Source organism: Manis javanica, chromosome 7, assembly GCF_040802235.1.
Source record: "Manis javanica isolate MJ-LG chromosome 7, MJ_LKY, whole genome shotgun sequence".
Classification (NCBI taxonomy): domain Eukaryota; kingdom Metazoa; phylum Chordata; class Mammalia; order Pholidota; family Manidae; genus Manis; species Manis javanica.
This window is the reverse complement of record NC_133162.1, coordinates 118,595,223-118,617,114: the sequence shown is the minus strand read 5'-3', so window position 1 is coordinate 118,617,114 and position 21,892 is coordinate 118,595,223. Positions and strand designations below refer to the sequence as shown.

Below are 21,892 nucleotides of genomic sequence, written 5' to 3'. Positions count from 1 at the left end.
ACAGGGTAGTATTTGATATATAGATAACACACACACACACACACACACACACACACACACACACACACACACAGCCTTTTCTATTTCCCGATTTAACAAAAAAAAAATGTTCTAGGGAAACTGCAAACCTGATTGAAAAATCTGGTAATCTTCCCTTTGATTTTCTGCATCACTGTCTATATGAATTATTTGGCATGGGTGAATTGTCTTGAATGTTTTGGTGCATGTATTTCTTGTCTGTACAACTGCACAGTGAGCTCCTAGAAACAAGTTTGCTGTGATGGTAAGCCTTATGCCTTATATATAACCTGGGCATCTTAAGCATTGATTGACATGCACATTTTCAGGGAGGAGCCTGGTGAGATACACTTAAAACCTTTATTCATTGATGTACAAAATATACAACATTTACAAAATTTAGGCATTAATCCCTTATTAAATGAGTGCTATGGGGAGTCTAAAAATAAATAAGTGGCACATAGGTTAATATACACACCACGGCTCTTTACACTTCGAGCTGCCCCCAGTGGTGGGATTTAATGGAAAGTTTAATGTGGTGGAAAAGTCAGATGCATACAAGTTCTGGGCCTTCCACATGAATGGCCATGCCTCGGCTCCTTGAGCTGGGGATGGCAAGCAAACCACTTTCTTTCAAGAGAATGAAACACCAGCCATTGTGAGAGACACACAGGGTACATGCAGCCACATCTGTGTGGAGCTTGCTGTGACCCCCTGGGTGGCAGGTATGTCCACATCATGGTGGACCTGGGTCCTGCACACCGGCTTCGAGGTGGTCACTTTCTCAGTAAGAACCAACATTTGTGTCACTCAAACTGCATGCAATATGTGGAAGGTGTCAGTGGAGAGTGATCATGCAGAAAAATGGTACTTGTAGATATGTACATCAATTTTTCATTGTTTTATAGCTTCTTTAGATGGGAGATTAACCCATCTCCTCTTTTAGCAAGAGGAATGAATGAGGAAGCCATACCTGCACGCCCAACCTCCCCAAAGAAAAAAATACCATCTAGAGAACACACGCAAAGGGCACCCTGCAGAGGCGGGACTAGACAAACTTCACATGATAAGACAGACACATGCCATGGTTAGGCTGGAAGTTTCCCTAGAGGTAGTAATTCCACCTCCCCTTCCTCTTCCATCCCACCTCATCCTATGTAACCTAAGGGGGAACGAAAAGGCTTAATGTTATTGAGCTTCTGAGAGCCTCAGTACCTTCATCTGTAAAGTGTCAATACTAGTAATATTCCTTACAGGGTGTTTGCAGGGATATCCGACCTAATGTAGGTAAAGTGCTTAGCATAGTGCCTGGCACATAAGAGGTGCTGAATAAATGTCTTGTTTCTCTCCCTCTACTTTCCCTACCCCAATTATAAGCAACCCCAATTATATTGATAATGTGTTAACTATTTCTCAAACTCTGATTTAAGGCCATTTGATGCAATTTATTCTAATATCAGTGTTCCTCCCATCAGCTCATATTTGGTCTCTGAGGAGGGTCTCATTTTATGAGCCAGAGACACTTTCCTGTGCAGGGCAGAGAGACCCTGACAATACTCTTCTCATCAGCAATGACTCTACCAAATTTCATGCAAATATGTCGCATAACCTTGCACAGAAACTCATATCAGTGATGGTGACCACCTGAATACTTCTGGGACACCACCATTGAGGAAAACAATGAGTAAAAAACTTGAGCCCAACACATTACTCTTGTTCAAACATAAGTTAATTTTTTCAACACTGGTGCAAGTATTATAGATACTTTCAACAAACATATATTACAAGCTCTACCACTGTTGAAAAATAAGTATTCTAATTTGATTGTTTTGTTCAGAATAAAGTACTTTTTACAATATATTTTACTTTCTAGTTATGCCATACAAAAATAAATATTGTATAAATGACTTACAAGGAAAAAGAAAAATTGTAACATGAATGCCAAAAATATAGGAAGGATGGTGGAAATTTTATCATCTACTTCAAAAGCAATCATCCAAGAGAAATAAAAACTTCCCACTGGGTCTCCTTACTAATCTCACCATCCCTACTTTTCATCCTAGAATACTGTCTTCTTTATCAGTGTCAAGACAACTTCATGCAGAACCTTTTCCCTAAAGTCACTGGGGATTGAAAGAGGAAGAACAGGGAGGGCTCTTTGGCAGTATGAACAGCAGATGGAAGAAAACCTGGCTAAGCCACTTTCTAGGTCCTCACGATGAACTAGAATCAACCTTCACACATCTCCTTTCTTCCATTCTGCAATCCTCTCTTTCATCTTGATTAGCTATGCCTGAATAGAACCCTATGACTGGAGACAATAACCCCATTTTACTTTACACATCTTTAGAACTCTTTGGCCACCCATTGGTCCAGGTGGCATCCTGGAATGCTCTCATATAGCACAATTAGGTGCCAATCAAGGCCAATCTCACCAATTACATGAAAGGATAAGCAGCTACTTTATGGATGCTAGTTTCATTAAGTTGGGAAAAATCCTTCTCCAGCCACTCCTGCCCCCATACAAAAAACTTTTATGATTGCCTTTTTATCTCCCACACAGAGTACAGGGAATATGAGTCCCTCCATTGGTAGAAGAATGTTGGGAAAATTAAATTGGACAATGGCTTACTACATTTCCAGAGACTCGGAATCTCCAAGGAAATACTCCATTCACTTTGAAATCAAAGTTTTAAAATTCCAAAGCTATAAATGAATTATGATTGTATTTAAACTAGTGTTCCTTAATCTTTTACCTCAAAAACACACATCTATGCATGTCCATATTACATCGCATAAGATCTCTGAGGATCCCAGGACCTCCTGTGGCTCATGCATGTATTCTAAATTAAAAGCCTCAGATCTCAATAAATGCAGAACTACTTCCTGGAGCAAAACCAAAGGTGTGTGGTATAGAACTCAGGGGTATTTTGAGGGCAGGTTGGCTTTGACAAGGTCTTGGACTTGAAATTAAGTGCACTGAAGCAATGCTTGACACGTAAGTGGGAAAGCTGGGCCATGAAGACATTGACAAAGTGTTGTGGGTTCACATGTGTGACTACTGTCAGGCCAACGACTCATGCACAACATGGACCACTGAGAACCCCTGGGATTGTGACCACACATGGCGCCTTTCAGCTGCTATGACGTGATTGCCAACAACACCCACAGGCAGGTCACTATCAGTGGTACACAGTGTGGGCGCCCATTTGTCTGATTTATGGGTGATGTTGTGGCAAACGTGGCATCGGTTTCGTTTCGGGGAAGTGGCAAGTTACAGATATTTCCTTCACAACAGGAAGTGCAGACCTGAAAGAAAGGAAGAGAAAAAGAAGAGTGAGGAGAAGCGGGCAGGTCTTGCAATAAGCAAGGAGCTTTGAAGGAATGGACCCCCTCACGACAGGACCTGTTCTACAGAAGAGACCCCAACACTACACTGAAGGGCCGGGGTGGGGGTTGGGGGATAGAAATCTCAACAGGGAGCAGTGTGGTCAAAATGAAAACCACCTGGGCTCAGTTAAGGAGCATGGGTTCTGTTTCCGACATCCCATAGGGCCGGCACAGCTTTACAGCCTTCTTAGGTCTCAGCTGCTCCACCTGTGAAATGCGGATCACAATACCCTACCTTGTTCAAAGCTCAGAGGCCCTTTCTGCCTACCTGAGGCAGCCGTTAAGAGGGTAAACTTTCACTTGCTAAGTTTTCACAGTAAAAGTGAAGTGGCAACAACTGGGAAATTTAAACTTAAGTATTTACTTTCATTAGAACTGCCAGCAAAATTATCTCCATGCTCATGGATGAGTTAAAGTTTGAAGGGATTTCATTAATGCAATTACTTCTCTTTTATACCACTTTATTCATGGGTAAGAAGAAACCCAAAAGATTATTGACAGAAATTATTTAGTACAGATCTACAACTTCAGCATCAACTGGGAGCTTATTAGAAATGCAGAATTTCAAAGCTCACCTCAAACTTAGTGAATTAGAATCTGCATTTTAGTAAGATCCCCAAGTGGTTCAGATGCACAGTAATGTTTGGAAAACTCTGTAATGGTTAACATCCTCTGTGGTCATTATCCTGCAGAGATGTGAGTATGGTCACAGAAGACATGGGCTAGGAAGACATTGTAATGTTGAGGAGAGAAACTGGAGGTCAGAAGTGAGTTTGAATTCTATCTCTGTTACTGATGAGCTGTGGGACCTGAGCAGATGATGTCACTTCTCTGATCTGTAACTTCCTCCTTAGTAAAGCAGCTACCATGGTGCCAGAGAGCAAAGCCTAGCTTGCTGGGGGTGGGGGTTCACATAAACCCTTTGGTTTACCTTTTATATTTCTAAACAGGAACAAGTAGACAGATTATATCTTTAATTTATTTCTTAGTGTATTCAACAAGTTGCTTGAAAATTAGGTATCTTAGGAGAAAGACGCCTCAACTAACAGTGCCATTCCAGGGTATTGAGAGCGGGGCTGTCCCTGAACACCAGGAAGGCAGCTCCATGACAGGTGGGCAGATTCCAAATAAAGGCCAAGGTCTGACATACAAGACCACACATAGAGCCAGCTCTTCCCAGCAGGAGAGTCGGGCCCCCTTTCCCTGTTTTTTTATATTCTCTTTCAAGGCCACAAAGTTTGTTTTATACTGAGTGCTTCTATCCAGCACCAGATGGAGTTAAGGAAACCCAGAAGGAAATGGTCCTCTCATTATCTGCTCAACTGACTTAGGAGCCAATGGACACCTTCCAAATCAGCATCCCAGTGAAGACATGAGCCTCACTTTATAGACAGTTATCAAAGCTAAACGGACTTGGCCCTCTGCAGCTGCATGAATCGTCACTACATCTGCAATGCTTTACCAGGGGGACGGGAGAGGCTCCCTGCTCCTCTTCCTTCTGGTAGCTTTATCACTTTCTTGGGAGTGAAGAAAGGGCTTACAGTAATTTTCAATTCCCATTTACTGTTGGGTTTACATAATTTACAGCAGCTGTCCCAAGCTCTGGTATAAATCTTTAACCTTTCAGAGCAACAGAAAAGAAAGCATCTTCTCATGATGGTATAAAGACAATCGAAAGCCAGCCTACGTGGGTGGGGTGGGAGAGGGGAAGTAGGAATTCACTCATGAGCTCGGGCAGGGGTCTGGGGAGAAGGAAGCCTGACTCTGCCGCACCAGCTGCTTCGGTGCCCAGACCTTGTGGCCCTCATGCTCGGAGTCTCTGCAGCCGGTGGACAAGCACTCCTCCAGGGCAACACAGCGTTTGGTGACAGAGATGCTGTTTCCTGTGACTTCCATTGTGTGCTGAGTGTAGCAGTATCTCGTCTCTATCAACAGAGAAAATATATTTCAGTTGAGACAGTAAATATCAGCCCAACCTGCCTGAAAGGGAAACAACAGGAGTGAAACACTACAAGTCTTGAAAGATCCGACGTACATGGGATATACATGGGGTTGAGTTCACGTCCAATCCCAAAGGTGTCCTTGGAGAGATGTACGTCACGGTGGCAGGAGGGCCTTCTGAACAACAACGGTCTCTGCCTGTTGTGATCCCCACAAACAAAGATGCAGTGGTACCACTCTTCGCCGTTCAACAAATTTTGCCACTGGACTGATTTTTATTCTTTGGGGGCGCAGAGTTTTGGAGGAATGATTTAGGGTGTCATGGCTACTTTCAAGATGATGAAAGGTTGAAAAAGTACAAACAACACAGGGTTGATAAAAGCTAGGCAGGTAACAACGATCTTCAAGGAAATGGTGTGTGTGTGTGTGTGTGTGTGTGTGTGTGTGTGTGTGTGTGTGTGTGTGTGTGTGTTGAAACAGATATTCCCAAGTAAGGGCAGAACAGTTAATTTTATCTGGAATGAAAATAGATGTTTTTCATCCAAAAGAAAGAACTTTGTGCCAGTGGGTATAACTGAATCCTGGAATTCATCACAGACGAAAACTAACCCAACAATGAAGGTGTTTCAAAACTGAGGAGACCATTTCTCCATAGCAGGATTTCAGTGTCTTTTTAGGATGGCAGATGAAGACGATAATGTCAATTTCTAGAAGTCCCACTAAGTCTTAGGAGTCTTGTCCAAAATTCCGTGGAGAAATTTTCTATTTGTAATTTAAAGACTAAAGAAAAACGTCCTTGTCAATGTAATTTTTAAGGCCTCTAGGCGGTGTTCAGCTTCCTAAGACTGGAATTTAGGAGAATGTTCCTACTCTACTTTCAGATTAAAAAAGAAAATGAATAATTCTTAAGGTATGTCCCTGAGCTGTTTTTCATCCATATCTTGGAATCAACTTTGCACGCTTTATAGATTTTGGATATTCAGTGGCTAACAAGGAATTATGACCTTCTGTGACATTATTCATTAGGAAATAAAAAATCCCCTCCACCACGAGATTTTTGTCACAACTTTGGCAGCTTTTAACCAAAGTACTAATGTTCAAAGACAAAAGCTTAAAAATTTTCGGCCCTCAGAATGAGCTAATAGAAAGCACACTGACACTTCTTAGGGGTCATGAAAATTTAGGTGTTTTAGTAATTTTCTTAGACACCCCCACCTGATGGGGACCCGAGTGGCCTCTAATTCAGTCCCGTTAAGAGCAGGCTTTCCCGGTGGTTACACTATTGCTGGGTGTACCTGGGCTGAGCCTGTGTGAATACACCCCTTCCAAATGCTGCCCGCACATTGCTCCCTAACCAGAATTTTGTTAGTTGGGACCTGGTCAAGGCAGTCTTAGCTTGCTCAGGGTCCCAGAGAGCTCTTTGGGAGTGGGGTAAGGAAGGTCACCCTATGGGCTCATCAGAAAAGTTGAAAGTTTTACACCTGGCAATGATTCTCTTAAAGCCTTAATATTTTTAAATTAGAGTGATTGTTTTCCTGATGAAGAAGAGATGGCAGGTCTCCTCTGATTTCTTATCTTTTTAAGCCTTTGGGAGTTTTTAATAAATGGAGGCCAGTGGCCTGCGAGATTTACCACATCTTCCTATAAGGACTGGTTTACTTCTTTGGTATCAGACTCGGGCATTTATGGCCACAATACACCTTTCCCACTCCAGGCCCAACTTCAGATGTTTAAGAAAGCAATAAAAACAGGAATGTTCTTATCTCCTGTCTCCTCTTCATGCAGACAACCAAGAGTAGCTGCCAGAGGTTTTATTGCTCCAAATGTAAATCTGAGCAGATAAGATCAGACATTTATGCAATAAGTAAATCATTATTACATGGTTTCAGCTTGGAAAATTAAGTTTGTCCCCTAAGTATTGAATTCTCTTGTTTTAAGTAAGCCTTTATATAACAATTGGTGAACTTGATAGAATTGCTTCTTGTTCATACTTAATGTCCATAACAAAGTCTCTTTTATTAATTGGAAGCTTATTCCATTAATAAAAGTAGAGACAATGACTAAAGAACATTTTTTTTCAGGAATGTATGCAAAAACCAAATACCTAATAAGCCAATTCTTGCTATTCTCAGGGGAGAAGGGCAATAAGTGATGAGGCTGGATAAGAATTTTTTCTCTTACACTTCATCAAGCCCAATCTATAAAACAAAGATAGGTTGAGAACACCCTTCACTTCCAGAAGTACAGAACTCAGATCCGAAGCATTCATTCCTTAAAAGTATCCATTCCACCTTTTATCTTACAAAACCCCTAGGTGAGTTATGAAATGTTCATATGGAAAAAGGTTCTGTGGTTAAATAAGTTTGAAAAATACTCAAAGTCAAACAGGTTTCTTTAGAGCACAACTTAGGAGAGCCTTGAATTTGTATTGTGATTTTTCAAGAGGGGCAGGGACAGCAGGCAGAATTTCCCAAGCAGAACTAGGTGGACTGCATGTGGCTTATCAGTGGACTGAGGAATTGATAAAAACTGAGTTTCAGCCACAGAGCATTGCTCTCCATGCATTTTGAATAATCCTTGAGTTAGTAATGAGGTTATATGAGAATCAAACCTGCTGATAGCTTCACACTAAAAGGATTTCAAAGGCTTTTATCTAAAAGATAAAAGATGGATTTGAATTTCTACCAGGTTAGTTTTGGCCTTTAAAATCTCATATTCTGCAACTATATGGTATTCCCAGAGGCTGTGAAAGAAAAGTCTTTTACTGTAAGAGTCATATAGGCATGCAACTAAAGTCAGAGCTTAATAAGGGCTTAATCAAAAATTGGAAAACACAAGATATAATTTCCATGAAATTCACATACACACACAAATTCCATAACTTGGTTCTGAAACCAAAAACAGATTCAAAGATAAAATGTAAATTTCCATTTACTCATCAAGATTCAGTTTCCAATAACAGAAACTATATTTAAAGAAAATACACATAAAATGATTTGAATTAAAAATGACCAACTCTCTGGTAAAAGGCTTTCTCAGCACTCAGTGATTCTCTGGGGCTCGGCTAGTTCTGGTTTCTTTACAAACATATATAGTGATTAAAGTGATGCAAGGGAACAATTCACCAGGTGCAAGAAAATGAATGGGAGGAAAATGATTTTAATCAGAGTATCACAAATTATAGTGAAAAATAAAAGGCTAGTGGCATCTGCCGACACACTCCCTGTGTGATTCCTTCATGTCTTGTCCTGCTCCTTCCAGGTTGTCCTCTGCAATGACTGTTCACCCATGTGTCCAATCCCTCACCCTTATCCCATGTCTGATCCCGAAGGATTTCTTTGCAGCTCTGGGCTATACTATGTATAATCTCTGTGGGATTCCCCACTCTGGACTTCATAGTTTTGTCTTCTAGATTTTCTCCTGCATCCCTGTTCTCTTCTCTTTCAACTTACCCTAACCTGAATGTCAATATTCTTCACATTCTTGAACTGATTCTCACTCAAGGGACCTTATCTAACCTCCAGTGACATTATCTTCTGTCTGATTCTCTCTCCTTGTCTATAGAACCAAATTTCCAACTGTCTCCTGGACACTGCCAGCAACTGCTCACACCTCATGTGTGTTAAACACATCACACATCACATTATCTCTGTGCCTCTCCCATCTGCTATCTTCCTATGTTTCTATCTCAGGAGGGGACATCCTGAGATGTGGCACCTCTGTCTTGGATTAGAAACTTCAAAATCAGCTCAGACTTCCCTTCCCAAGCTGGGTGTCTCCAAGTCCTCTAAAATGTCTCCATTGTCCATCTAGTCTTTCCTGTTCCATTTTCCATTTTCCCAATGCAGGACCTCATCTTTTCCTGTGTTGTCTTTGACCTCTTCCCTTTATAATACAGGTGCCGGAAAATTAACTGATAGATGACTGAAACCAAGGTCAGATCAGGCCACTCACTGCCTATGAAAGCACGAATGGCACCGAACTCAGTGACCAGCAGGTGGTCTGCTGCTCTCTCTCTGCTCCAGAGGCTGTGTGTCAAGAGTGTAAGAGTACCTGTGCTTCCTGGCTAGAAGCGTCAATTCCTCAGAGCGCAGCGTTTGAAACTCAGCACTGTTATTACTCAAGGTAGGCCCCAGGCTACCTCATCATTGCCTACTAGATAAGACACCATGCCACCACTTTTGACAACTCCTCACAACAAAATTTTTCTCCTATCTTCTGTTCATAGAAACTTGATGTTCTTCTGTTCACAGAAACCTGATGCTCTTCAAGGTCCAACCCAAATGCTTTGAGTTCTGAAATCTTCCTTGATTTACCTCCTAAAGAGATTCACAGCTCTTCTCAGTTTTCTTATTTGGTATGTCCGGTTTTCCTTCTAAGAAGATCAGAGTTTCTCAACCTTGGCACAATTAGCAATTTTTTTCTATTGGTTGATTTTGTTTTTTAAACTTTGAGATAATTGTAGATTCACATGCATGTGTAAGAAATAATACAGAGAGACCTCATGTAGCCTTTACTCAGTTTTCCTTGAAAAAAAATATGGTAACATATTGCAAAACGATAGTGCAATATCACAATCAGGACATTGACACTGACGCAGTCAAGATACAGAACACTTGTGCCCACAAGGATCACTCATGTTGACTCCTTATACTCACCTCCTCTTCCACCTGCTCCCACCCTCTGCATAACCCTTGGCACCACCAATGTGTGCTCCCATTTCTATAATTTCATCTTTTCAAGGATGTTATCAAAATGGAACCACACCATATGTAAATTTGGGGGATTGCGCATTTTCCTTAGCCTAATTCCAAGTTAGCCAGCTTGTTGTGTTTACCAACAGTTTAATTTTTATTGCTGAAAATATGTCATGCTATGGATGAACCAGAGTTGGTTCAATCATTCACCTACTGAAAGGATATATAGGTAGGGGATATTATTAATAAAGCTGCTATCAACATTTGTGTAGAGATTCTGGTGTGAACAAAAATTTTTCATTTCTCTGGGATAAATGCTCAGAAGTGGAATAACTGGGCTTGTATGGTAGTTGAATGTTTAGTTGTTTAACTACCATACTGTTTTTGAGAGGGACTGTACCATTTTATGCTCCCACCAGCAATGCATGTGTGACCTATCTTCTAATTCTTATGAGAATTTTATGGTGTTGCTACTTTTTTTTTTATTTTAGCCATTCTGATAGATGGATAGTGATATCTTGTGTTTTTAATTTGTATTATTCTAATGAGTAATGGTGTTGACTATCTTTTCATGTGCTTATTTGTTTATCTTCCTTGGTGAAGTATCTGTTGATGTGTTTTTTACCCTTGTCCTAATTATTTTATCTGGTTTTTGTTTACTGTACAGTTTTGAGAAATCTTCATATATTTTAGTAACTAGTCTTCTGTCAGTTAAATGATTTGCAGATATTTTATCTCAGTTTGTAGTTTTTCTTCTCATTCTCTTAACTTGGTCTTATGCAGAGCAAAACTTTTTACTTTGATAAAGTTCATTTTACCAGTATTTTTGCTTTTTATGAATTGTGCTTTTTATATCAAGTCTAAGAACTCTTCGCCTCTCAAGATTCCAATGATTTTCTCTTGTGTGTTTTTCAAAATGTTATGTAGTTTTATATTTAACATTTAAGTCTGTGATTTACTTTGAGTTAACTCTCGTAAAAGGTGTAGGACTCAGGCCAAGGTTCATTTTTTTGTCCATGGACTTACAATGGCTGTGCACCATTTGTTAAAAATCCTCCATTGGACTGTATTCTTGTCCAAATAAGTTGGATATATTCTTGGGGGTCTCTTTCTTAGGTCTCTATTCTGTTTCAGTCATCTGTTTCTAACCCTCTGCCAAAACCAGCCTTGATTACTGCAGCCATATATCAAATCTTGAAAGAGGGTAGATTGATTGCTCCTACTCTGTTCCTTTTTTCCAAAATTGATTCAGCTATTCTGGTTTCTCACCTTTCCATATAGATTGTGCAACAATCTTGTCTCTATCTAGCATCAATCTTGCTGAAATTGTGGTAAATCTGTATATAAATTTGGAGAAAAGTGGCATCTTTACTATGTTGAGTCTTTCAATTCACGTTCATGATAAGTCTCTCCATGTATTTAGATTTTCTTTGAATTCTTTCATTGGCATTTTTAGTTTCAGCACACAGGTCCTTCATCTTAACAGGAAAACATTCTGTCACTATTAAGCATGTTAGCAATGGGTTTTTTTTAATAGGTTTTCTTTGTCAGCTATTTCAGCTGTTCAACTCAAAGTTGAACCAAATTAAACAATTTTAATTTAGTTCAAAAAATTAACATCTCTTGCATTTCTATATTTCAAATAGCCTCATCAAATTTGAAAAGGAAATAATACCACCTTTACTAACAGTATAACTATCACACAGTATAACTACTTTGGAAAACTGTCAGGATCTACTAAATCTAAACTTATTCATATTCTAAGAATCAACAATCCACCACTAAATATATACTCAACAGAAATGATAAATATTAAGTTCATGGAATGATAAAAGAAGCTCATGTAGGAACTATTCATACAAACAAAAACTGGAAACTACAAAAATGCCCAATGGTAGAAGAAATAAATTAGGGCACATACTCACACAGCAATGAAAATTAACAGACTAGAGGCAGACCTAACAAAGTGGCTGACTCTCCCATAAGATCAAGTGAAAGAAGTCAGATACAAAATAGCACATCCTGTAGGATTCCATTTGTATAAAGAACCCAGTAAGAGGCAAAACTAACCCATGCACTGGAAATCAGGAGGATGACCGCAGTAGTTTGCTAGGGCCGCCATAACAAAGTTCCTTAGACTGGATACTTAAATAACACAGACTGATTTTTTCACAGTTTTGGAGGATGGAAGTCCAAGATCAAGGGATTGGCAAGGTTGATTTCTTCTAAAGCCTTGCTCCTTGGCTCATGGATGGTCATTTTCTCCCTGTATCTTTACCTGGTTTCTCTCTGGGCATGTCTGTGTTCTAAATCCCTCTTCTACAAGGACAGCAGTTACACTGGATGACAGCCCACCCCAATGACATCACTTACCCTGAATTAGCCCTTTAAAGACCCTATCTTCAAACACAGTCACACTCGAAAGTACTGAGGGTTAGGACTTCAACATATTAATTGGGTGGGTGGTAGGAAGCAGCAGCTCAGCCTGTAACAGGCAGTGGGAGGAACAGCAACTGAAAGCAAACATGTGAGAAGCTTCTGGGCTGCTGAAAACGGTTTCTTAATCTTGGTGCAGCTCACAGGGTGAGTTCAATTTGTGAAAATTCATCATGCTGCGCACTATTCTGTATACATGTTATACGTCAATCATAAGTTCAGTAAAGTGGAAAGTGAAACAAAGAAGAATCCAAGATTAAAGAAAATAGACTTATGGAAAGGATGAGCTACAAATCGTGTGGCAGATAAGCTCAGTTATTTAAAGTGCACCCTAGTCAGGAATTATCACACGGTCTCTGGTATCCAGGCATCAGATTTATCTCTTGGTTCTCTGGGACTCATCAATTACTCCCTACACACCCCTGAAAAGACATTTTTTGCTTTTCCTGCACCATGTAAAACTCCTCAAGGAAGAAATTAAAAATAATAAATACTTATCAACCTGATTGATTCATGTTTCCTTTACCTTGAAGTCAGCACCTCTTGAAGAAACTGCCAAACAGATACTTCCCATTTCATTTTGTGTTTTAACTCATCCATACCTGTTTTTTAACCTATCCATAAGGACAGGTGACACACTCACTTGAGGAAACTCTCTTTTACAGTAAATCACTGAAATTCAGAAAGCAATGTGCTTTTTCCCAGCCAAAGGTCAAAGAGGTGGTTGGGAAGGTACATAAAGGTAATGAGGATGAACAGGATTTTACAGCAGACAGTAGTTAAAATAAGAGTGTTAAGGCAAAAGCATAAATAGGTGTTTCTTGAGCAACTGTGTTAATAGAAAATACTTGGGCAAAAACACTGTGAATCAGAGTAGGTTAGATGCTCTCAAGGCACCAAAAAAAAAAAAAATGTCTTGTTTAGGCTCCTAGTAGAAGATCTTCTTATTTAAAAACTGATAGAAAAGTTTCAATTAAAGAGTAAATCTGAGAAATATAATGCCAGCTAAAATGAACTAGAATTACCCCCTTACCAAGAAACAGTAGAATAAAAGTAAAATAACCAGATACAATTAAAACACAAGGAACCTTGCTATGAACGCGTAGGCAGCTACCAAGGCGGATAGGATTTGACGAGCAAGATATCAGTGAAACGCACAACGCATTGAGTTGAGCCTGACATTCTCTACCTCTTCTCCCCTTCAGGCACTTGCTGATTCAAAAGTCACTCAGATGGAGGCTGAGAAGTGGAGCAGAAAGCCCTGCTACCAGAGAAGCGGAGTGGAGCCTCTGTCGGTCTCAAGGGCACTGCAAGGCACAGAGAGGAATTCAGAGCTAGTGGGCAGCCGAGAAAGGAGGGAAATATAGAGAAAGAAGCTGGCAGTCTTAGTACAGAATTCCAGGGGAGGTTATTTACTTGCAGCACTTTAAAAAATGTCATTCCATTAACTTTTAGCTTCCGTTGATGCTGTGAATACTAGTGTTGGGAAGGCTGGGCAGCAGCAGGCACTCCCGGGTACTGCTGGGAGAGTGTCAGTCAGTACAGCTGTTCTGGGAACCTGTTAGGCAATATCGCGAAAGCCAAAGCATACATGCTGTGGGCCCTGCAGCCCCACTTCCTGGGGAAGACCTAGCAGAAACACACGTACACATGTACCAAAGATGTGTGCAAAAGAATGCACCCAGTGTTCAAAAACTGAAAACCCTCCAAATGTCCATCAAGAATGGAATGGAGGAATTTTAGTATGTTCCTATAATGATCTGTGAGAATGACTTTGTTGCTCAAAAACCATGGATGAGTTTCACATATAGCATGTGGGGAAGAAAAGAGTGTATTCTGTATGATTCTGTTTAAATAAAGTTCAATGACAGGAGCCACAGTTCTGGACTTTGGAGGTGGGGTGTAATGACTGGGGACCCTTCGAGGGTTCTACTGCTTAACATGTTCACTGTGAAAATCCAATGAGCTGTACACTTAGGATATTCAATTTCTAGAACATATGTTGTAATTTCACCTTTCACTTTTTAAAAAAGGAGGAAGTCTAAGACTTCCATTTAGCAATAGGACAAGATAGGTCACCTGAACACCACTTCATTATGCAGCAGCCAGAAGTGTTGGGTAACGTAAACTAGTACCTTCTGCAAATGTACAAATGAACTCTCCAGAAAGTAAGGTAAATACCAAGGGCCAATACTGGGTAAGATCCTAATTTCTCTACCTTGGGGGAAGGGAGGTTAGTAGATAAACTATAAAAAGAGATGCAAGACCTGGGGTCCTTATGGGGTTTAGGGCTAGAACAGTGGCCTCTGTAGAATGGCAGAAATCTTGAAGGGCTAGATCCTAAGTGTAAGATTGCCTAAAAGAGAAAAAAATCCACCCTTAGGTAAAGTAAAACAAAAAGGCTGTTGGTGTCAACCTGCACTCTGCCGGAGAAAAGTCAACAAGAAAGAAGTCTTTCCTGAAAATCTGTAACCATGAAGCTTGTCTTCCGTTGATCTGGGAATCACACTTACACTTCCTGCTGGTAGCAGATAACAGACACAGAGTCCTCCAAGGACACGCCCCGCTTCTTCTTGCCTTCCGCGGAGAAGCAGTGAGCAGTACAGGAGCTGGAGCCGAAAGGGTATGTGTCCCTCTATCGCAAGATTTCTCTTGATCTCATTTATACCAACAATCCTTTCACATGAAGATTTTTGCCTCAGAGGGAGGCAACTGCACTTCATTATTAAGGAGAAACAAAATGCTTGGCGGCTTAGGTACCCTCCATACCAAAAGCCTGTTTCAAAACTGTAATGTCTGTGCCTTGCCATCTAATTCCACAGGATGTTTGTTTTAAACACTTATACGGCCCCACTGTCAAGGAGATTGTAATCTGGCATTACCAAGAAACGTCACCGGCATCACCACATGGATCTCAGTAAATGACATTCACTTCTTGTTTTCCTTCACCAGGTCCTTGAACTGGTTCCTCCTATAATATGATTTCAAGAGCCTTGTCCATTCAGCTATTGCAAAGGAAGCGCTCACAGACCAAAGGCTAAACAGAAGTCGAGCAAGTGAAGCAATGAGAGATAGTTATGGAGGGTGCCTGAAATTCTCAGGTCTAGGGAGGGAGTATGGTACTGGAATCTGTGAGCACCAGAGGTGATAACAAAGTAATGGAGGAGGAAGTACTGATGTAACACACATTTCCAAAGAGTGACAGGAAACAGTCAACTAGAGGTGGCTGGCTGATGCCACCACTGCCCATCAGAATGATTCCAGTTAGGGCAAAGCTTCCTTGATGCTTATTTGACCAAATAATGACTCACAGTAAGGCTGTTGAATCTATAAGCAAGCTTGTCTGAGCTGCTAAAATACAATATGTCTCTATACATCCACATGACTGAGTGTAGCTTTCAAAAACTCTGGAAAATCAGGCAATCCCCAAAGCAGTATGGGATGTGGGCTTATTTCAGAGAGATATGATTATATATTTACGTGAAAGAGTTTTTTTCCATTTCAACAAGTTATTTTCACATCAGGTGATAATTGAAACCTGACTAAACACGTCACAAAATAAACAAACCAAAAACCAGGGATGTCGCAGAAAGTCCGGCTGTCTTACCACAGCAGCTCCTGAACTGCCCTCACTAAGCCTGTTGGGAGTCCAACGGCTACTTCCAACTAGTCATAAACAGAAAAAGCAAACCTAGGGTTAGTCTGTAGTTTTCCGTAGACACATTTTCTCTTTTACTCTAATGATACTGACATCATTTCCAGGACAGAAAAATCTGGAGAAAGCCCAGAGGAGAGGATAGATGGCTCGTGGGAAATGAGGCTGGTCAAGGACGCTGCATGGCTTCATCTCTTCTCAGCTTATGTACAGCTTTACTCCCCACTCCTTGCCTGAAGCTCAAGGTCCCCAAAGGACCCAGGCTCCACTCTTCTCCTACTGCCCTCCTACATGACACCATCACTCTCCCTGCCGCTGAGTCCACGTGGGACTCCTGTCTCCCTCACCTCGGCCCCGGCCCCGGGTGACTTTCTGAAAGATGTGCTCCTTCAGCGTTCCGCTTCCACTGCCCACCTGCAGGGCTGTTACCCCCCAAGCCCACAATGCTGCCACTGGCCACCTCAGCCCCCATAGCAATTCTCCCCTTCAGCTTCCATAGCATTTAACGCTGCATTTCATTTGGTGCTTGCCTCAGTCCTGCTATTTCTGACATTTGATATGTTCAGATTTTATCTCCCCAGCTAAACCAAAACGCTCCTTGAAAGAAGACACCAGATTGCTATCTTTTATGGCACGAACCCCCACAGGGCCTGGCACAGTTGTTCTCTGCCCGTGAACCTCAGGGCATCACTTTGCATTTAACCCTATAAAATTGAAGACCAAAACAATAAAGTAGCGGGGGGGAAGGGAAAAGGAGAAATTGTGGAAACACTTGTGATAATTTCAGATAACTATACTTTGGAAAGATAAATTTGACCTCAAAAGAAAGCACTGAGATGAATCTTCCCATTTTCCTGAGGATTCAAGCAGAATGCTACTGGTCACCTTTTTGTCTCCATGACAGGGTACACTTGTACACCACCAGCTTTGGACTGGGCCCCTGTGAACTAGAGCCCGTAGCCTGGGAGAGCACCAGTGCCCAGCCCTCCTCCTCTGTGCATCTCTGCTGGATAATACTCAGAGAACCACTGCCACATTTCCTGAACCTCAGCTCTGGCCAGCGGCAAGAGTTTCAAAGCTAATCTGCCAGTTTTGTCCCAGCAGGAACCAGTCCAAAGTTTATTGGCTACACAGGCAAATCATCCTGTTTTTATCCAGAATGACTCTTTACAGTGGTTCTCACATTTTGCTGCATATTAGAACCATCTAGGGAGCTTTTAAAGAAATCCTTCTCTCAGCCATACCCCCAAGCACTTACCTATGAATCTCTGGGAATCAACCCAGGCAGCAGGGTTTTAAAATTGTACCCACTGATTTCAACGTGCTGCCCCGTTGGAGAAGCAGTGGTTAAACCAGATCCCTCAGGAACCTACCCAAGTGTTTATTCTGTGGTGGTCAAGTCAGAATAATAGCAGCTCATTCTGAAATGAGCACATGGGTGCAGAAGGCAATGTGGACAGGACTTGTCTTTCACTACCCAGACGGCTGGATGTCTAGCTTGTGATTAAGCCAATCCTTAGCATCTCTATGTTTTTCTTTTCCCTGTGGTCTTCTGGCACCCCATTAGCACCTCTACCTAAAAGTAAACAAATGGAATCTAGAAATGACAATACTGGCTATCACTTTCTACTAGTGGGAAGAGGAGCTCCCAGAGGCTCTTGCCCCTAACTATTCTTAAGAATCACCTGGGGTATTTAAGCACAACAACACGGCCTTCATCTCAGACCTACTGGCTCCATTTGTGCACAGCTGTTGTTCTTACCACGTGGTCCCCAGAGCAGCAGCATGTGCATCACACAGGAACTCTTTAGAAATGCAAATTCTCAGGCCCTGTCCCAGACTTTCTGAATCAGAAACCAAAGGAGAGGAGCAGGGGTAGGGGCAGAAATCTGTTTCAATAAGCCCACTAGGGAATGAGGAGACTGCTAAAGTTTGAGAACATTGGTCCAGGCAGGACACAGGTTCCAGTCACTTTGAAAAGACACACAGGTGTTTCTACTGGGCAACCCAGACAGATTCATGGGATAAACAGCACTGGCTTAGGCAGCCGGCACGTTTCTCTCAGTTGCTGTTTCCATGCTCTCCCAATGCACAATCCTCTGCGAGAGTGCCTTTCCCCTGGTGAATATGAGAGCTCTTGCCTCATACCACAACAAATGTGGTGCTGGTGTGTTCAATCATTTTAACAAGAGAATTAGATCAGCAGCAAAGCCCATCTAACTACTCACTCAGACACTTGTCAATGAAATGCCCAAACCTCATCATCTCCCCATCAAAAGAACTGACTTTGCTCCAAAATTAATACAGCCAATTAACAGTGACTCTGTAGCCAAATATAACCATCTTTTTTACTAGATAGGATAAAAGAGATGTGAATCTGAATATGAAGCATCTACTTCCCTTTGAAATGGGTCTTTGGGCCAAAATGTCATGCTTCGAATGGGCATCCAACTCATCCTTCAAAGAGAACTTAATAGTTCAAAAAGCTCAGGGTTTTTATTTGTGCAGTGATGACATTTAGAATTCTGGCTTTCATGCAGTCTCAGGATAGAAGCCTCTGGCAAGATATGTAATAAATGGAATCTTTATATGAACATCGATTCATACATTGTATAAAGGAAGTTACTATGCAATGACTAATGCTTCCAAGAGTGGACAACAGGCTCGTTGCTCCCTTCTCATCCTGCAGCTGACTGGGCCTGAGGGTGGGAAGTATCACTTACCTCTTCTGAAGTGCCAACATATGTTTTATGAGAAAGGGGCAATCCTATGATCAGTTTATATCTCTAAGAGTCTTTGATGATAAGTTGATAATAAAAGATCTAATAGCCTTAGACAAGAGAGCAGCTGAGATTGTAAGCATTCCTCTTTCTGTACATGCATCAAAGTCAACAGGGCTGTCCACTCCTGGACAGCTCTGGGGACCCCAACCTGTCTACTGAGAGTTTACCTCGAGGACAGTAGATGTCTGGAGCCCATCGGTTGCACTCATAATTGTCTGCTGCCTTTTCACAGGTGAAACACTTAAATCCACCAGGATAGGGAGTAGCTACAAAGAGAATCATGGGAAAAGATGAATTATTTAGACTGAGCACAGAAACCTGCATTGTGACATTAGACCTTTTTTTAAAAATGAGGATTCTCAATATAGTTTCTTAACAAACTAAACATGCAACTACCATATGACTTAGTAATTGCACTTATGGGCATCTGTTTGTCCCTGAGACACGAAAACTAATATTCACACAAAAATCTGTATGTAAATGTTCACAACAACCTTACCTATAAACACAAAACCTGGAAATATCTATGAAGTCCTATGAAGTCCTGGAAATATCTATGAATGGTTAAACAAACTGTGGTATGTCCATACTATGCAATATTAGTCAGCAATAAAATAAAATAATGAAACAATCAATTCATTCAACAACTTGATGAATTTTTCAGGAAATTATGCTGAGTAAGAAAAGTCAATCCTAAAAAGTTATATACTGTAAGATTTCATTTATATAACAATTTTAAAATGACAAAATTTTAGAAATGGAGGCAAGATTAGTGATTGCTGGGGGTCTGGGATGGGAATGGCTGTGTGCAAGGAAGGCCAACAGGAAGAATCCTTGTGCTGTTGAAACTGTCTAGTGTCTTGATTGGGTGGTATATACACAAACATACACATGGGATAAAACTGTAGAACTAAGTATGCATGCATACACACACACACACACACACACACACATACACACAAATGATCACAAGTAAAATTGCAAAAGTCTGAATAAGACCTGTGAGAACTGATCACATCAGAGCAATAACCTAGCTGTGATAATATTCCATAGTTTCTCAAAATGTTGCCTTTGCAGGAAACTGGGTAAAGTAAGCATGAGATATCTCTAGATTATTTCTTATATCTGCTTATGAATATACACTTATCTCAATAAAAATTTCAATTAAAGAAAGGCATTCTGGGTTTCTAATGATTATTCTTATATGTCAACTTATATAGACATATCAACATGTAAATATAAATATTATGTTGAATCATTAAATATTTCCTGGTACCTGGCCATTTTTGACCTATAAAAGGGGCAGTTTCTCTAGTTCAATCTGACACTTTTATCTGGTCAGACCATGGTTAAAAATTCCTGGGGATACTAAGTATCTGCTAAGAAGAGAGTGTTCATTGCTAAAACATGCGCTGCCACTGCAGAGGTAACTGTCCTGTGGGGTCTTTCAGGCCCACATGGATGTGGCTGCACGAAGGGTTCTGGTGCGGGCCCACGGGATGTGTTATTCCAGGAAGCCCTTCCTACCCTCCCCTTCCTGCCTGCCGAAGGGACTGTCCCCTAGGTACTCGTCACCTTGCCTTGCATTTATTCTCAGGCAAGCAGGTGTGTGGTGGAGGTCATGCTCTAGAGAGTGCCCAGCACACCCAGGGCCTTGTGGCATTTAAGGACAAGGATCCACAAGGAATGTCAAGTTGGGTTGTCTCCATCCTTTTCACTGATATGCTTTTACTCGCTGCTTATTAGCAAGTTTCATAAACAAAACTTGTGTGTGGTTTTTTTTTTTCATTTGTAAAATTACCTGGCCTCTCTGAAAGCTGCAAACACTCAAACACTTCATCTGCGGGAGCCAACTGTTCTCCCTCACAGATGGCTGAGCTTACATATCCCACTGGTGGAAATAATCATCTCAGGGTAAATGGCTTTGCCCACATGGAACCAATTAAGGATGTTATCAAAAATAAATGAAGGAGGAGGCAGCAACTTAAGGCCAGAATTATAGGCCAGATATAACTTTGATTTTCACCTTGCTTAGAACAGCTGCCCCTCCTTGCGCCCGCTTGCAATATTTCAGAGCTGACTCTGACGATGCACAACCACCTGCGATGACCAAACGTCATAAAGTGTCTAAAGAACACAGGTAACTGGACCTTTTTATGGGACAGTTTGAGAGTTCCAAGTTCCTCCAAGTAGTTGGTGACTCAAATTTCAACCCAATGCTAGTGAGGGCATGGATTGTCTTAGAACATGGGGGATGGAAAACAGGTTAGACATAGCAAGCCAACCACTTCTTCCCCAGTGAAGAAATTTCAGTCTGAGGAACCATGCTCTATCATATAATCCTAATGAAACAGAAATACACTATTTTTAACACTACATACGAATAATTTTTATATCTCCACATCTCAACTCCTAACTAGGTGGATGACATTTGAGTTGAAAGATTCTATTTAGGTAAGTACATGCCTGGAGAACTTAAAACAAATAGGTTCTCAAATTCCCAAGCCATTCAATATTCTTATGGACTTTTTAATTAGCTTATTTTTCAAAATGCCTTATTTTTTTTAATCTTTTATTTTATGAGAAAAAACATACAAAATACTCCTGATTGGAGACACAGAAAAAATAACTTCACTATCAGTTTTTAAATATCTAATATATAAATAAGTTGAAAGGACAGAAGTTAAAACAGCTTGTAAAATCTGAAGAACTATCAAAGCAGGAGTTTTGAAAGAATGATGTAAATGATTTGTTAAAGAACAGGATTTCTCAAAAAATGATCATATTCACCAAGGTTTATGACTGGCAAGCTAGTCAGACTACTTCAGTTTGCATGATTCATTCACTAGAGCACCCAATTTTACCTGTCTGTCACTGCAGCCAGTTGAAACTTTTAGCTGGAATGTTGGATTCATATTTCCTGGAAGCTTTCCCATCAAAGAGATTAATTAAGAATTTTGAATAAGATTGAT

General features: G+C 40.9%; 1 protein-coding gene across 3 annotated transcripts in view; it reads right to left on the bottom strand.

The window, feature by feature from the left end:
- Nucleotides 1-364: 364 nt before the first annotated feature.
- The window catches only part of LYPD6 (LY6/PLAUR domain containing 6), a 125,725-nt gene continuing 104,197 nt past the window's right edge, over nt 365-21,892 (bottom strand). For 2 of the 3 annotated variants that reach the window (XM_017673549.3, XM_017673551.3), the window contains 3 exons: nt 19,088-19,186; nt 5,203-5,333; nt 365-3,327 (listed from right to left, as the gene is read on the bottom strand). In XM_017673549.3, the coding sequence (XP_017529038.3) occupies nt 3,160-3,327; nt 5,203-5,333; nt 19,088-19,186 (398 nt within the window). In that variant the 3' untranslated portion in view covers nt 365-3,159. The remainder of the gene's footprint in view (nt 3,328-5,202; nt 5,334-19,087; nt 19,187-21,892) is intronic. The other variant, XM_073241416.1, reaches the window with a different exon arrangement.